At 67.7% G+C, this 16,459-nt stretch overlaps 1 protein-coding gene across 24 annotated transcripts in view; it reads right to left on the bottom strand.

Moving 5' to 3' along the window:
* Positions 1 to 306: 306 nt before the first annotated feature.
* The window catches only part of MYO18A (myosin XVIIIA), a gene marked incomplete at its 5' end in the record, with an annotated part of 32,699 nt that continues 16,546 nt past the window's right edge, over positions 307 to 16,459 (bottom strand). For 20 of the 24 annotated variants that reach the window (XM_080563275.1, XM_080563286.1, XM_080563292.1 and 17 more), the window contains 27 exons: positions 307 to 1,013; positions 4,059 to 4,181; positions 5,722 to 5,766; positions 6,425 to 6,564; positions 6,666 to 6,851; positions 7,646 to 7,783; positions 7,957 to 8,040; positions 8,115 to 8,231; positions 8,439 to 8,552; positions 8,646 to 8,792; positions 8,872 to 8,976; positions 9,295 to 9,405; positions 9,733 to 9,933; positions 10,010 to 10,133; positions 11,165 to 11,319; positions 11,414 to 11,541; positions 11,637 to 11,748; positions 11,828 to 11,947; positions 12,037 to 12,126; positions 12,994 to 13,137; positions 13,608 to 13,736; positions 14,038 to 14,103; positions 14,188 to 14,297; positions 15,168 to 15,408; positions 15,548 to 15,734; positions 15,815 to 15,974; positions 16,063 to 16,204. In XM_080563275.1, the coding sequence (XP_080419401.1) occupies positions 875 to 1,013; positions 4,059 to 4,181; positions 5,722 to 5,766; positions 6,425 to 6,564; positions 6,666 to 6,851; positions 7,646 to 7,783; positions 7,957 to 8,040; positions 8,115 to 8,231; positions 8,439 to 8,552; positions 8,646 to 8,792; positions 8,872 to 8,976; positions 9,295 to 9,405; positions 9,733 to 9,933; positions 10,010 to 10,133; positions 11,165 to 11,319; positions 11,414 to 11,541; positions 11,637 to 11,748; positions 11,828 to 11,947; positions 12,037 to 12,126; positions 12,994 to 13,137; positions 13,608 to 13,736; positions 14,038 to 14,103; positions 14,188 to 14,297; positions 15,168 to 15,408; positions 15,548 to 15,734; positions 15,815 to 15,974; positions 16,063 to 16,204 (3,558 nt within the window). In that variant the 3' untranslated portion in view covers positions 307 to 874. The other 4 variants (XM_080563293.1, XM_080563295.1, XM_080563282.1 and 1 more) reach the window with 2 other exon arrangements.

Here is a 16,459-nt window from a genome sequence, read left to right as displayed (position 1 = left end):
GTCATCTCCTCCACATTAAATAATTAACGGCGGCAGGCGGAGGGCTCCCATCTCCGCCGCTCATCTGCATATTAATGAAGATTGATAAACGATTCGGCGCCCGGCACCCATCTCCCACCTCCCCTTCCCCAGCACCCGTGGGTGCGGCGGGCTCTGGGAAGGCGCTGGGCTCATCCCTGCCGTGCACCCCATATCCTCAGCGAGCAGGAGGTGTCCCGCTGCACCCCACAAACCCATCCTCACCCCCCCCCCCCCAAAAAAAAAAGGGGTGACCCCCCCGGCACGCAGAGCAGGCAGCAGCCGGCGTCACCAGCCAGAAATGATGTTTATTTTCATACAGAAAGGAAGGGGAGGAGAAGGGACGCACAGCTGGGCTAGTGCAAACCAAAAGAGGCGGAGTGGGGGGGCCGGTGAGGTGGGGGGACACACAGCCCGGGGGGGGGGGGGCGCACGGGACCCCGTCCCCACGTCCCCTTCCCGGCTGGGGGGCGGCTGCTCCCGGGAGCCCGGCCGGAGACGTCTTTGGCTCAACTAAACGGGGATGGGGAGCATGGGGAGTGCCCGAGGGGGGGGCTGCTGGAGGTGTTTGGGGGGGGGGGGTATTTTAAGTTACAAAATAAGGAGACAGCAGGCACTGAGGAAGAGACCGAGAGGCGCGGAGCCGCCGGGGACAGACGGGGTGGGAGGCTCGGGGGGGGCATGGGGGCTGCAGCCAGCGAGCCGGCCGGGCTGCTCCCCCCATGGCGAGAGCCGGGACCCCCCCCGCGTCCTCCCCCCTCACCGTGCAAAAAAAGAAATACCGGCTGCCCGGGGGGGCCCCGAGGAGCCCGTGGGGCCCAGTATTTCGGGGCCGTGAGGGGAAGGGCAGCGGGGGCTACGCGGGGGTCTCGGCGGCCCGGCTCTCCGTCTCGCCGTCACTGGTGGGGCTGCGGGACGAGCGCTCAGCACCTTCCGCGGCGTCCAGGTCCTCGTCCCATCGGTCGTAGGTGAAGGATCTCCGGCAGCCCGTGGGGCTGGGGGGGAGAAACAGGGGGTTAGGGGGGGGGGCCAGGGCAGCTGCCAGACCACCGCCCCCCTGCAACGGGGCTGCTTTGGTCTCTTTTTTGGTATTTCTGAGAGATCTGGGCACTGCCATCGCCCGCTCGCCGGGCTGAGCCGTGTGCTCTGCGCGCCCGGCTGCTGCGACCCCACGTGCACAATCCCGTGTCCTGAAAACACCGGGTTTGGGCTCAAACGGGTGCTTGGCTGCACCCGCCGACTGCTGGAGCTGTGCCCCCAGCCCCTGGGGACAGCCCCGGGCAGCGTGACAGCCTGGACGGCGATCCAAGAACTTTCTAAAGGCTTTCTGTCCTCCTCCTCCAGCCCTTCTCGTGTCCGAGCCGTAGGAAAGGATTGAACCCGCTCAAAACTTGCCGCTGGGCTGGCTGGTGAGCCCCCGGCACTGCACACACGCACCCTTCCCTTGGGTGCAGCACCCCAGGGTGCCACCAAGGTGGCTCAGCACCCCAGGGTGAGGCCAATTGCACCTCCCTGCTCCGGGGCGGACAGGGTGCAGGATACGGCCCCGGAGGGACCAAACACACCCAAGGCGCAGCCGCCCACCCCGGCTATTCACCCGCGTCCCCCCCCACATCCACACGCTGCAGCGGGTGCGTGTTAGTACCCGGGCATCGGGGGGGGGGGGCTGCGACCCCCACCTGCCCGCCCCGAATTTCCTGGAGAACTCCCCGCGGCCGCATCCCGAGCGGTCGGCGGGGAGCCGGCAGGGGATTTAGGGCTTCCCGGCGTAATCCCGGTGCGTCGGCTGAACACGAGGCGGGTCCCAGCAGGGATGCTGCTTCGGGGGCCCCCAGGGCCATCCGGGGCCGGGCGAGGGTTAGGGACGGGCGGTTAGTGGCACACGGGGAGGTTCATGCTGCACTGCACACACCGCTCCCACCTCCTGCCTCAGTCGCTCTCGGGGCGGTACAGGTACTTCATCATCAGGCTGTCCACCTGCTTCTTGCGCTGCTTCTCCTCCTTCTTGCCCCGGCTGGGGCGCGCCGGCTCCTCGCCCCCCGCCGCCCGCGGGCCCTTCTTGACGCTGGATGTGCTCCGGTAGGAGCCGGAGGAGGAGGAATCGGAGGAGGAATCGGAGGAGGAGCCCGATTCAGAGGACGACTTCTTCTTCTTCTTCTTGGATTTCTTCTTGGACTTCTTGGCGCGCTTCTTGGAGCTCTTCTTCTTCCGCTCCTCCTCTTCCTCCGAGGAGGAGGACTCCGAGGAAGAGCTGCTCCGGCGCCGGCTGGCGTGCCGGGACGACCGGGAGACTTCGAGGGCGGAGGCGGAGCGGCGGAGGCTGCCAGGGTTTCGGTCGGCGGCGCCCAGGGGGGCCGCGCTTTTCACGCTGCGCACGCTGCGGCCGTCATCCCCCGAGTCGGCCTCGGGGCTGGAATAGCCCCCGGCCCGCGGCGGGCGGTAGCTCAGCACCTCCTGGATGGCGGCCTCCAGGTCGGGGTCGAGGTAGGAGCGGTGCCCCACCGGGCGGGCGTCCCCGGGGGGCCCATCCTCGGAGGCGGCGCTGCGGGGCCGGGGGGGCACGGAGAAGCTGCGCCCCAGCGGGGGCTGCCCCCGGCACACCTCGTCCGCCTCGTCCAGGCGGCTGCGTGCGAGGGAAAGCCGCGACTCGGGGCGTCCCTCCACCCCCCCGCGGCGGCTCCGCAGGCTGCCGGGGCTGGAGAGGGCGAAGCTCAGCACCGAGCATCCCTCGTCCCCCTCGTCCCCGTCCTCCGGCCCGCGCCAGGAGGCCGAGGAGGCCCGGCTCACCGGGGCGGAGGCGACGGAGGCTTTATCGCCCTCGGTGTTGGCCGAGAGGGACCAACGCTTGCCCAGCCCTTGCCGAGCCCGGCCGCTGGCGTCGGCGAAGGCGCGGGCGATGACGGCCGCCCGGTCCTCGTGCTCCGCGCCGCGGGCCGCCCTGCGGGCAGCGCGCTCGGGGGACTCGGGCCGCTCGCTCAGCGCGCTGAAAAGGGTCTGCTCGTCCCCGCGGCCGCCTATGGAGTCCTTGAGGCTGGGCCGCTTCCTATAGCTGAGGCAGCTCGCCACCGACACCGGCCGCTCCTCGCCCTCCGGGCCGTCCGCGGGGGCCGACCTGGGCAGGGGGGGCACCGGGGCGCGCGCCGGGGAGGCAAGAGAGAGAGGAGGTGAGCTGGGGGGGGGGGGGGCAGGCAGCACGCCACGAGGCAGGCTAAATAATTTGCGTCAGCGGAAAACAGCTTCATGGAAAATGCCATGCAAATTAGGGTATTGTTCTAGCCCGTCACTTTGATTCCCCTTTAAAGTGTTTCGTTCAATTTATTTCATTGTCAGCTACCTGGAGCCGCCGCGTTTGATTCCCGACTTCAGAAAAGGTGGAATTATCTCCAATAACAAAATGTTTTACATCTGCACCGCTGAATAAATTAAACCAATTAAGAAAAACTGGCTCAGATCTTTTCCCCCCTGCTCGGCAGAAGGAGGGGGGGGAGCCCCCCGGGACTCCCGAAGCCCTGCCAGGAAATTGGGTTTGGATGAAAGCAATCTGCACTCATCAGGCGAGCGCGCTCCCCGGGGATCGGCCCTGACCGCCGCAGCCGGGGGACGTGAGCGGGGCCACGTGTCCCCCCCTTGGGGACATCTGGGGGGCGTGAGGCCGGCTGACGTGCCGGGGAGGGGTGCGTGACGGAGGGACGTGGTGGAGCTGCGAACGAGGGGAGGATTGGGAGGGGATGCGGGGGCAGGAGCCCACCACGGGTACCTGCACGGGGAGGCAGGGGAGGGGGCTGCGGCTGCCTGTGCAGGTGGGATGCTGGGGGACCAGGGAGGTCCCCGAGGGTGTGGGGAGCTGGGGACGTGCCAGCACCTGGGCACGTGTGTCCCCAGCGGAGACCGAGCCTCTCACCAGCGTTTGCCTTTCCCCAGAAAACCACACAAGCATCATGCAGCACCGCAGCACACGGGGTGATGTCCATCCCTCGCCCCGGCCCCCCCTTGGCCATCCCCGTGCTCTCCCAGGTGCTGACACCCTGACCCGCACCCACCTGCTGCTCTTCAGGCTGCCGTCATCCGAGAGCGCTTTGGAGGAGCCTTTGTTCTTGGAGAGCCACGACTTGACCCCGTCCACACGATCCTCCAGCTCCGAGTCCACGTCCGAGTCGCCGTCGCTGGCAGAGGGAGAAACCCAGCGATGAGCAGCGGGGCACCGGGCGCCGCGGAGGTGCCACCGTGCCACCGCGCGCCCGGCGTGGCCACCTCCCGGCGCCCATCCCTCCATCCTGCTCCGTCTCGGGGGCACAAACCTGCATGCTCCGGGCTCCCCGAGCCACAGCCACGCGACCAACCCCCTACGCCCACTACAAGCCCCCCCCCCAAGACGATGCGAGGCCACCGGGCAGGAGGGGGCTCAGCACAAGCCTGCCGGCTGCCCCGGGCACACGGCGCGTCTCGCTGCGGCGGCAGGAGAGCCCTGGATGTGCACAGCAACGTGGCTAGAAAAATACCAACGAGGCGCAGGGGGGGCGAGAGGAACCACGCGGGGCACGGCTCCAGAAACGTGTGGGGGGTGGATTTCGAGCTCGCCGAGAGCACGGGGCCGGGGAGAAAATAAGTGGGTTCGTTTTATAGGCCGCCGTCAAGTGCAGAATTACAGCGGGGAAGAGCCATGTTGACGTCTCTGGGTAAACAGGAGTTTAGCAGGCAGAGCCGAAATGACTCCGGCAAGGCGGGTGCACGAGCGCGGCGGGCAGATTTATGGCCCCGCCGTGACGGAGAACCCCTGATTTACACCCAGGCATAAAAAAAGCCCTATCTGGCTTAAAACATCTAATTTATAATGGCCGTTCATAACCATATTGATTGCCTTTAGAAAGAAGGTGCCGTGCGCGTTGCAAAAATCCATTGCTCCGCGTTAAAAGCATCCCTGCATAAATCTCCGCTAATGCCTAACTGCTTACTGCTTTCATTAGGGTTATCGCGGTGCCCGTAAGGAAATCGAAGCCTCGTGTCCCCCCCCGACCCCGCCGGGCTCCCTGCTGCCGGCCGGCACGGGGCAAGGGATGGCTAATTTCATCCTAAATGGACGCTTTATCCACATGGCCTTGGGCTCAGTCCCTGCCCAGGGACCGGCACGGGGGGGGGACAGGCTATTATAGACCCTGCGTATGAATCCTCCTCGTTACATTCAAAGCAACGAGCTGCACTTCATCACACGCCGCTCCCTCCCCTGCAATATATCCAGGCAACGCTCGGCTTTAAAAAAAAAAAAAGAAGAAAGAAAAAAAAAAAAAAAAAAAAACAAGCCCCATAAACAAACTCAGGGGGCAGCCGAGGTTTTAAATCGGCGGAATTAAACTCCCCGTCAAACGCAATTTATGTCCGGATGAGAGTGCCATTAGTTAACCGGGACCCGCGTCGCGGGGGAGCGCGCGAGGCAGCCCGGGCGGCGCGGGACATTAATTGCGGGTGACAGCGGGGCTCCGGCGGCCTCCGGAGCTGCTCCGCGCCCTCCCGGTGCCCGGCGGCGTGGCAGGATCCGGCCCCGGCCCCGCGGAGGCGGTTAGGGGCAGCGGTGCGGCCGCGGGTGCTGTTAGCTGCATGCGGAGCTGGGCCAGCGGCATGCGGGGGCCCCGGCCCCGGGGGGGTGAGCGGGGGTTAGGGGATGATGGGGGGGGGGAGGTGGGGGAGAAGGAAAGAGGAGGTCCTCACAGTTTACTCTTTCTTTTCTGATACTTTGCCACCATGTCCTGCAAACTGGGAGGGGGTGGGGAGGGAGAAACATAACAGAATGAACTCGAACGAAATTTAAAATAATAATAAAAAAATTAAAACCAAGTGGAGGGGGGATGAATAGGGGAGCAAATCAAAGGGTGGGGATGGGATTGGGGTGGAGGGGGGGGGGCGGGGGGGGAGTTTGGCTGCTCTGACCCCTTCTGCGGGGCTGGGCTGGGCTGGATCCCAGCGCCCTGAGCCCCCCGTGCCCTGGGAGTCCCGGGGCTGTCCCCAGGCGTTGTGGCCGGGGGCGCTCCATAACGCCCACGGCTGCGCTTCGGGCACCTCCGCAAGCTGCAGGGGAGCTGGGGGTGGAGGGGGGGACGGCCGGGTGCACGGGTGCGTGGGGGGATGCATGGGTGCTCGGATGGATGGATGGATGGGTGGATGGATGGATGGATGGATGGATGGATGGATGGATGGATGGATGGATGCACGGGTGGCCAGATGCACGCGTGCAGCGATGCACGGATGGATGGACGGACAGATGGACGGACAGATGGACGGACAGCACCCTGCCATGGCCGGGCAGAGCCGAGGGCCCCCCCCCCCCCCCCCGTGGCGTTTCAGAAGTGGCGAGGAGAAGCGGTGAGCCCGGGTGAGGTGCCCCATGCGGGAGCCAGGCCCGGGGCGCGCTCACCTGTTGATGAGGTCCTCGTTGCTGTCGCTCTCCATCTCGTCCTCGATGGCAGCCTGCAGGTCCCCGATGCGCTTGAAGGCCAGCTTCAGGTCCGACTGCAGGCTCTGGTTGGCGGCTTCCAGGCTCTCCAGGTCCATCTCCTGCGGGGGGACGGTGCGGGGTGAGCATCGGGGGCGCGGGGCGCAGGGACCCCACTGGGCTCGCAGCCCCTTCGGGGGGTGCTCCGGAGCGACGCCCTCACCAGCTCGTGCTTCTTGCGGCTGGCCTCCGCCTCCTTCTTGGCCAGCTCGCCCATCTCCTCCTTGACGTCGCGGAGCTGCCGCTGCAGCCGCTTGTTCTGCTCCTTCTCCCGGTTCTCGGCGGCTGCCCGCTGGTCCCGCTCCTCTGTCAGCTTCTCCATGTTCTCCTTGAGCCGCGTGGCCAGGCTCTGCGGGGCATCCGCGCGGGTTCGGGGGCAGCTGCAGCATCCTCCCTTGCACCCCGATGCCCTGCCCCCCCCCGGGTACCCCCAAATTGCAGCAATACCCACCCACCAGCTGCGGTTACGGCGGCTCAGCACGGGTGCTGTGCCACCCTCCCCGAGGGCTCGCACGAGGACGGATCCCGTCCCCATGAATTTACATGAGGGGATGGGAAGGAGGCGGGAGGAAGAGCGGCATCTCCGGGAGAAACCCCCCCCCCCCAGGCCAGGGAAGGGGTAGAACAACTGCAAGGGCTTTGGTGAATTGGAAAAATAGATTTAACTTTGTGTGAAGTAATTACAGCATGTAACGTAGGGAAAAAATAGCTTCCATTCTCCACCAGCCGCTGAGCCAGCCGCTGCATATTTATGGCCCCGGCAGAGAGAGCGGGAAGGGAAATAACAGCTAGGAAAATATTAAGAGGAGAGCTAAGCTGCTCAGCTCCCTCGGCAGAGAGCTGCAGAGGCAGAATATAAAGCAGGCTGCGTTTAGCAGGGCCGGGAGAGTCTATAATTTCACTTAGTCGATGCAGGGAAATAGCAGCACTTTGCCAGGCCGGGTGGCGGATTACGGTTATCAGCGCCCGCGGGAGCTTCCCTGGTGGGGCCGGCAGCACCGCGGCGGCGTGGGGGGTCCGGGGATGTCCCCAGGGGACCCCCGGGGTTTCTTCGTGCCTTGGTTCCATCGCCGTGGCGGCTCCGTGGGGACTGGGGATGTGTCGGACCCAGCCTGTGCCTGTTAAGGGGGTGCCTGTGCCTACCTCCAGGCGCTTGACTTGCGTCCGCTCAAACTCCAGCCTGGTCTCCAGCTCGCGGATCTTGGCCTCCTGCCGGCTCACCAGCGACTTGTCCACCATGGACTGCTCGAGGAACTCCAGCTGGCTCTGCAGCGCTTGCAGCTGCGGGCAGGCAGCCTCAGTGCCAGCTCCCTGCCTCCCCCTGTGCCTTCCCCCCCCTGCCATCCCCGCGGAGAGCTCCGGGGACCCCCTGGGAAAGCCCCTGGGATGCTGGGGGGACCCACAGGGCAAGCAGAGGGTTTCTGGATCCCCCCACCCCCAGCTTCGCTCCGCACCTTCTCCTGCAGCTCCTGCTTCTCCTTGTTGACCTCCTCCAGCTGTGCCTGGAGGTCGTTCATCTGCGCCAGGTCCCGGGATGCCTGCGGGACGAGCCAGGCCGTTAGTGGGGCCGGCAGGGGACCGGCGTTACGGGGGCGCGGGGCTTCCCCCTCACCTGGGCCACCGCCGCCTTGTGCTTCTTCATCAGCTCGTTCATGTCCTCCTGGTCCTCCTCCAGGCGACTCTGCACCTCGTTCTTCTCCCGCTGCAGCCGGCTCAGCTGCTCTTCCAGCTGGGGGGAAAAACAGCATCTCCTGCCGTGCCTCCTGCCCTCCTACACCTGGCCGAGCCCCTGGGGAGGGGGCACCCACCCTGGCGTGCAGCAGGGACTCCCCAAAAAAAGCCCCAGAGGGTGCAGGCTCACCCCGCTGGCACGGGGAAGGGGTCTCCCCCCGGGGCACGTCCCCAGCACGGCACGGCGCACCCCGGAATCACTTACGGCTGCCTTGGCTTTGGAGAGGTCATCGATCTGAAGGTGGAGGTCTTCAATCTCCACCTCCATGGACTTGCGGGCCTTGACGGCGGCCGCGCAGGTGAACTCGGACTCCTCGAGCTGCGGGGACACGGCTCAGCGCCCGGCCGGGGGCACGGGGACACCCCCAGCCCCTCGGGGGCCGCGCTGTGGGGGCGGCCAGCCTGGACGCACCTGGTTCTTGAGCTGGGCGATCTCCCTCTTGCTGGGCGCGTTGTTCTTCAGGTGGTCCAGCATGATCTGCGCGTCGGCCAGCAGCGCCTTCGTCCTCTTCAGGTCGCGGCGCAGGCGCTTCTCCGTCTCAAAGTCCCTCTGGTTGGCCTGCAGGGGGAGGGAAAGCCGTGCCAGGCACCGTGCTGCGGCGACCCCCCCGCGACACCTCGGTGTCCCCGTGCCCTACCTGGTCGCTGACGGCCGATAATTTGCTCTCCAGCTCCCGCTTCTCTCTCAGCACCTTCTGCTTGTCCTCGTACTCCTCCTCCAGCTGCACCTCCATCTGCTTCAGCTGCGGAGAGCCCGGGGAGCCCGGTCAGGGGGGATGAGGACGGGGACACCCCCCCCCCACGTGTGCCACGTGCCCTGGGGACACGGGGTGACCCCCTTGGGCCGGACACGGCGAGCACCCGTTTGCGCAATGGGCGGCGTGATGCCCGGCGTGCGAGCGGGACCGGTCGGACCTGCCAAGCCTGCCGGAGCTGGGCAGCGGGCGCGTGGGAGCCGGGTGTTGTGTGATGGTGTCCCCAGCGCCTCCCCGGCACCCAGCCGGGGCACGGGACGCATCCCGGCCTCCCCCTTGGGCAGCAGGGCCGTGGCCAAGCCCTACCTTCTTCTGGCACGACTGCCGAATCTCCTCCACCTCCTCGTCGCGGCTCTCCACCTCCTTGGCGTGGGTCTGCCGCAGCCGCTCCATCTCCATCTCGAGCCGCAGCTTGGCCTGGAAAAAAGGGGGGAGGGGGGGGGCGGTAAGAGCCAAGGGGACACGGGGACGCCCCCACGCCGCTGCCCTGCTCACCCAGTAAGCCCCCTGCTCCTCGGCTGACCGCGCCGCCCGCCCCGCGGTGACCTGCCGTGCCATGGTGGCGGCGCCAAGGGCCGGGAGCTGCGTCCGCAGCCGTAGCCTGGCCTGACGCCGGGGTGAGGGCGGTCGCCTCCGCTCACCGGGCAAGCCCGGCCCAGGTAATGACAGCCCTGCACGAAACCACCCCGCCCAGAAACCCACGCGCACGCGGGGCGGCCGAGCCCTCGCCCCTCCCCGCCGTACCTGCTCCAGCATCTGGATGGTGCCAGCCTGCTCGTCCAGTTCCTCCTCCTGGTCCTTCGCCTTGGCCTCCAGGTCCCGCAGCTGCTTCTTCACCTTGGCGAGGGACGCCTCGTCCTTCGACTCCTGGCAGGAGATGTCCTGCAGCTCGGCCTCCAGCGCCTCCGCCCGCTGTGTCAGCCCGGCGATGTCCGAGTCCTTATCCTGCGGGGACGGGGAGCGGCGGTGAGCCCGGGGGGTGCCCGGCGCGGCGAGCGGCGAGGTGCCGGGCGCCTCTCACCTCCAGCAGCTGCTTGAGGCCGAAGACCTCGGCCACCAGCACGTCCTTCTCGCGGCTCAGCTTCTCCCGCTGCAGCCTCTCCCGCTGCGCCTCCTCGTGCGCCTGCGAGAGCTCGCCGTCGAATCTGCGCGGTGAGAGCGCGGCGTGCTCAGCACCCCATGCCCCTGCCGGCCCCGCTCCACCTGGCATCGCTGCCAGCCGTGCTGGTTACGAGCCCTTTCGTTTCCAGCACGCACAGAGCGGGGAGATGCTCGGAGCAAATCCTCCCAGCACCTTCACCCAACGGCTCATGGGGAGCGCGGGGCTTGCGGTGTGCACCCGAGCAGCCTCAGCAGCCTCCCCACAGGGCTGGCGCGTGCCGGTGGGACCGTGGCTGCTGGTGGTGGGGGCTTGGCTACACGGGGACGGGCTGCTTGAAGCAGGACGCAGAGGGGCTACAATGCACAGGGGTCTCCAGCAGAGAGGGGTTCTTGCAGTGTCTCGGCTCCCTGGTCCCACCCCCGGGTAGCCGCAGGGACGTGAGCCCCCGGCGTGGCAGCGCTCAGCCCCTCCCAGAGCCCCCAAAAGAGGATCAGAGGGGTTTGCTCTGAAATCGCTGCCTCTGGGGCTTGGAAAATAACCCTGCACTCGGGTTTGTGACCTGTGTTACACACCCCGGCAGCTAATCCCCATTTTTCTTCGCGCTGGGTAATAAACAGCTGCATTAACACAGACTCCAATCCGCGGAAATTGAAATTAATTAGATTGGATTCTCTCGCTGTATTTGTGTGTGTGATCATTACCATAATGAGATGAAAGCGTCCCTGCTGCTTAATAACGTTAGCAAACTTTGGGGCTGGGAGAGGAGATGGGAAGAGAGCGGGCGCCGAGCAGAGCCTCAGGGCACAGCCCCACTTGGGGGCTCGCTCAGCCCCGGACCCCCGGGGGGCAGCAGGGTCCCCCACGTGGGGAAGGGGCTCCCCAGCCCTCAGCATCCCCCACACCGCATCCCGGGGAAAAGGGAGCCTCATCTTCCCCGTGCAAAGCGCCTCGCCCAAGCAGGAGCTGGTGAAGTGCCCAAATCCCTGCTAAAATGGTAAAACCGCGCTGCGAGAGGCTCCGAGAGCCGCCCGGCGGGGGTGCCAGCACCCCGTCGCCGTCCCCGCGCCACCCCACCTCCGCTGCTTCTTCTCCAGGTCGTGGTTGCGTCCCTGCTGGCCCTCGAGGTGCAGCTTGGTGTCCTGCAGCTCGGACGCCAGGCGCTGGCACTTCTTCTTCAGCTGCTGCAGCGCCCGCTGGCCCTCCTCGCTGTCCGCCTGCAGGTCCGCCAGCTGCGGGCAGGGGCAGGCAGGGTGCTCAGGGCCGTGGGGTGGGCAGGGGGGGGTGTGAAAACTGGGGGGGGTCCCGGGTCAGAGCCCCACTCACCCTCCTCTCCAGCTGCCTCTTGCCCTGCTGCTCCACCTCCAGCTTGTCCTCCAGCTCCTGCTGCAGCCGCTTCTTGGTGAAGTCGATCTCCCGCACCGCCCGCTCGTATTTCAGCCGCCACTCGCCTCCTGTGCGGGGGTCACCGGGGGGCTGCGGCGGGCGACGCTCCACGGGGCACCCCGGGGTGCACCCGCGGCTTTGGGTGCCCGCGGTGCGACGGTACCTGAATCGTCGTCGTCCAGCTCCCCGTTGAGCTCGGCTGCCCGGATGAGCCGAGCTTCCATCACCTCCATCTCCATGGACTCCATCTGCTTCTTCAGGGCATCGTACTTGGCCTGCCAGGGGACACGGCCCCGCTGAGCCCCGCGGGGACCGGGAGGCGCCGCGGGGCCGGGCAGAGGCGCGGTTGGTTACCTGCAGGTCCTTCATCTCCTTCTCGGCCCGGAGCCTCTCGGCCGTCTCGGCGTCCAGCAGCTGGGAGGCCGACTCGCCCGTGTTTCGCTCGTCCGTCAGCTCCGACGTCAGCTCCGTGATCTGGGGGCAGCGGGGACGTGGCGGGGGGGAGGGACAGGCAGCAGGGCTTGGGGACGCTCTGCGCCCACCCAGGGCCGGCTGGGACCTACCCTGCTCTCCAGGCGGTCGCTGTTGAGCCGCAGCTCGTTGCGCTCCTTCTCCACCTTCTCAAGCTTGCTCTTGAGCTGCTGGATCTCTTCCTGCAACACAGCGGCGGGCGGTGAGGGAGGGGGCAGGCGCCGCGGGAAGGGGCTGGCAGGCACGATGCTCTGCACCCCCAGCCCCCCCCCGGCACGGGGAGGGCCGGGTGGGGGCTCCCCAGGGCTGGGAGGCGCTGGCGGTGCGGGGGCTCTCCCCTGCCAAGGGCTGGGCAGGGACTTTCCCCAGCCTGCGCTGGCTCCGCCAGCCAACTCCAACCCCATAAATGGTGCCGAAACACCCGGAGGCCACGCAAAGCCGGCCTCCGGCAGAGAGGGGGGTCCCTGCACCCCCCCGGGAAAAGGGGTGGGAGCAAACAAAGCCGCTCTCCTCCTCCTCCCCCAGCACCCAAAGGGTTTGGGGCACCCAGCCCAGGCGAGGAGGGAGGGGATCCTGGGGGGATGCCCAATCAGCACGGGGCTCCGTGCCCGTGCCGCCTGCCAGCTGCGAGCGCATCGCTCTCTCCCATCCCCTGGTGCCAGCAGGCAGGCTGGGGGGACAGGAGGGGACCTCAGAGCCCCCACCCCGGGCACCCGGCCTCGGCAGGTCGAGGTGAAAGCTGAGCCGGCAGCGGCTCCGTGCCAGGCGGGGGGGGCACGGTGTCTGGTTGCCCGCGCCGCGCGGAGGCCCCCGCACACGGTGCCCGGTTTCGTTTCCATTCTCCACGCCTTGTAACCGGGCTCTCCGACAGCCGCCTCTGGGGATGCTAACGACGTGCTGCTTCGCAGATTAGGGAGCAATTCGTGCTGGGGGGCACGGCGCAGCGGTGGCCCTGCAGCCCACCCCACTGAGGGTCCCTGCCCGTCTCCAAGGCGCACCCGGACCCATCCTGCCCCATCCCCGCCCCCCCCCGGCGCAGCGGTACCCACGTCTTTGCCACGGATCTGGTCCTCGGTGAGCTGCACCTCGATGAGGGGCCGCACGGTGGTGAAGAGCTTCCACCAGGGCCAGTCTTTCACCCCCTTGTTCTTCTTGATGTTCTTCTGCACGCAGCGGATGGCCAAATCCTGGATCTGCGCGGGGGGCACACGGCGTCGGCACGGCTGCTGCGGGGCGCCACCGGCCGAGCAGGACGCGCGGGTGCTCAGCACCCCCACCGCCACCCCAGCGCACTCCCCTTCGTTAGCATGTGGGCTAATTGCTCCTGGCTTATCTGCTGTCCGATTACCTCCGGCACCCACACGAGCTAACCTCGCCGCGGGCGAGGCGCCGCCGCGGTGCCTATTTTACGCGCTCTTTAATAATAAAAAGCAGGAGCTGGCACGGCCGCTTCATCCCGGCACGGCACGGCAGCCCGGCGGGGCAGGACGGAGCCGACGGCCCCGGGGCTGGCCCCACGGCTCCCCACGGCTCCCCACGGCTCCCGGGGAGGGGGGGAGAGGCGGGAGGAGGAGGCGCTGGGCCAGGCGGCGGCAGAAAAGCTGCGCTGCCCATTTTAGGCGAAATTGTGCAGCGGAGCGGGGAGGGGAGAGGCGCCACGAACCTTCCTCTTCTTGAAGAGCTGCCGTGCCAGGAAGCCCCTGCACGCCGCCTGGAACAGGGTGATGTTCCTGCTCGTCTGCGCGTCCCGCTGCTCCTCCAGCCTGGCCAGCGAGCCCGCCCGGAAAAACACCTGCGGGGGGGGGGAAAAAAAAAAAAAAAAAAGGGGGGGAGAGATGCGGTGCCACCGTCCCGCTGCGCCGGCCGGTGGGGATGTGCCACTTGTGTCCCCTTGTCCCTGCCACGTCCTCGCCCTTCCCCAGCCCCGCGGCCCCGTCCTGTGTGGGGTTTTTATTCGGGGTTTTTATTCCCAAGGCGCGAGGAATGGCGTGGGTGGGAGCGCACACTGCTGCCCTTGTGCCGCTGCGCCCACCCTGCCCTCAGCCAGACCCCAAAGCCTGCAGCGGGCAGGGACGTCCCCGGCGGGGTCCTACCCGGCTCAAGCCCATGTGGTAGCTGCTCTTCTCCAGGTCCAGAGACTCCAGGAGCTCCTCCACCGCCTGCGGGGAGGAAGGGGGGGGGGGTCAGGAACAGGGTGCAAGACCCCAGGGCGTGGGACCGCAAGGGGAGCCTGGCACGCGTACCCGCTTCTCGTCCACCACGATGTAGTTGCGCCCGTGCTTCTTGGTCAGGTGCGGGGCCAGGACATCGAAGCGCCGCCTGAACTCGGCGAACACCATGTGGTCGGGGTAGCCTGGGGGGGGAAGCACAGGAGAGGGGGGCCGTGGGGCAGCCAAGACACCCGGGGGATGGCCGGGAACAGCCCCGTGCCCCCGCACGCACGCTGCCCCCTGCCCTGTCCTTTGGGAGAATCGATGGGGCCACCCTGCGCGGAGCGAGCCCTCCCCGGGACGGCTGCTGGAGGTTTTCCTTGGCCTTGTCGTTCAGTAATTTCGGCCAAGATGTGGGGTGAAAGCGGCCAGATTCCTGCCCCAGGGGAGAGCAGGGACACGTGTGTCACCCGTGCAAGCAGACGGGCCCCGCTACGGGTCCGGCCTGAGCCGCGGTTTAATTGCTGAGCCTGCACATCTTAATTAACGAGGGGGGTGCTGATGAAGAGGTTGACCCTGCCACAACCAGGGGGGGGGTCACGGACATCGCTGCAGGGAGGTGTGCGCCCAGCATCGATTTCCAACGGCTGCAGGAAGGGTCCGGCCCCGAGGCACTAAACCCGGGCTCGGCGGCCGCACCCCCACCCCTTGGCTGAGCGCGACCCGGCGCCCCCCTCCCCGTCGGGACCGGGGGCCGGCTGCCAGCGGGACCGCTGCCAGCAGCCGGGCAGCACCGGCGCAGACACCCAAGTAAGGCCATGCCTGTCCCCGGCACCGAGCCCCGATGTGACAACAGCCCCGCGGGGGGAGCGGGGCCAGCCCCGCCGGGACGGGGAAAAGCTGGCAGCAGCCGGGCTCTGCGCGAGGACGCGTGCCAAAGGGGTTCCCCGCGGGGCCCCGCGCTGCAGACGGGGGGATTTGCTCCCCCCCCTTGCCACGCTCTCCGCAGCCGGGATGCCTGTGGGTGGCAGGATTGGGCCCGAATTGAGGACGGGGGCGTGGGGGGGGCTCACCTTGGCGGTACATGCGGAGGGCGTCCAGCAGGCGGGAGCCGCGGAGCTGGGCGCGCAGGAGGGGCACGTCGAGCTGCATCAGCCCCGCGGCCTCGCAGTGCTCGGCCGGCAGCTCCAGCTCGCTGCCGCTCACCCGCCGGCACGGCAGCCCCCGGGGGTCCCCGCCGCCCCCCGCCGCCTTGGGCAGGAAGCAGTGCACGAAGTGCACCTTGGATTTCTTGATGCTGTCGATGAGGGCATCCTGCGGGGATGGGAGAGAGGTGACAAGGGACAGTGCCCCAGCCGGACCCGGGGACCCCACACCCGTGCCGTCGAGCCGCTGCTGGTGGCCAAAGCAGGGTGCTGGGACCCCCCCACATCCCGAGGGCCCCCCCACTCACCACTTGCAGCTTGATCTGGATGCACAGCGACTTCTTTTTGACGGCGGCCACGCCGGTGGTGAAGGTCTTGCGCATGCTGGTGGCCCGGCGCAGGGCCAGCTGCGAGCCCCCCTCCAGCCCCGCCACCGAGCCCGACAGCACCAGCGCCGACCCGCCCCGGCCCGCGAACAGGCTGCTGATGACCTTCCTGCGGGGCACGGAGGGGACGTCACCCCCAAAATCACCCCTTCCCCTGCTCCGTCCCCAAGCCCGGGGGACCCCACTCACTTCTGCGACTCCTGCAGCAGGACGGAGGCGTTTTGGGCGGCCGGGTTGTGCTTGACGTGGTTGAGCCAGCCCGTGGCGTCGTACTCCACCCAGTTGGTCCCCGAGCTGTGGCCCAGGAAGAAGTGCCGGGGCTTGTCGCTGGGGAGCAGCGGGTCGTGCCCTGCGGGGAGACACGGCGCCGCTGGGCACAGGCGCTGCAGCTGGGTCGGCCGGCGCAGCCACGCGGTGCCGGTCGCCCCCCCCCAGACCTTTCTTGCCCCCCTCCTGGGGACCGTAGTAGGCAAAGAGCCGCTCCAGCAAGGTGTCCTCGCTGCCGCCCGGCTGCAGCGCCTCCTCCTCCAGCAGCCACAGCAGCCCCCGCGCCTCGTCGGTGCGGGCCAGCGAGCGGACCTGCGGGTGACACCGCGTTGGTACCGGGACCGGAGGCGGGCAGGGACTGGGGGGGGGACCAGGGGAGAGGTGGGGAGCATGCAACCTCCTCTGCTGTGAGCAGCAAGGCAAAGCGGCGCCGCGCGAAACGGCCCCTGCTTAAGGGGTACCTGGCAGGGAAAGAGTCAAACGTAACGCGCCAAGCTCGGTGGCGAGCAAAACGCTGCGCTCTGGCACCCCTGGGATCAAACCCAGCGCGGGGCCAACGCCAGCAAC

The sequence above is a fragment of the Anser brachyrhynchus genome, assembly GCF_964034855.1.
Source record: "Anser brachyrhynchus genome assembly, chromosome: 20".
Taxonomy (NCBI): domain Eukaryota; kingdom Metazoa; phylum Chordata; class Aves; order Anseriformes; family Anatidae; genus Anser; species Anser brachyrhynchus.
This window is presented reverse-complemented; position numbering and strand designations above follow the sequence as displayed.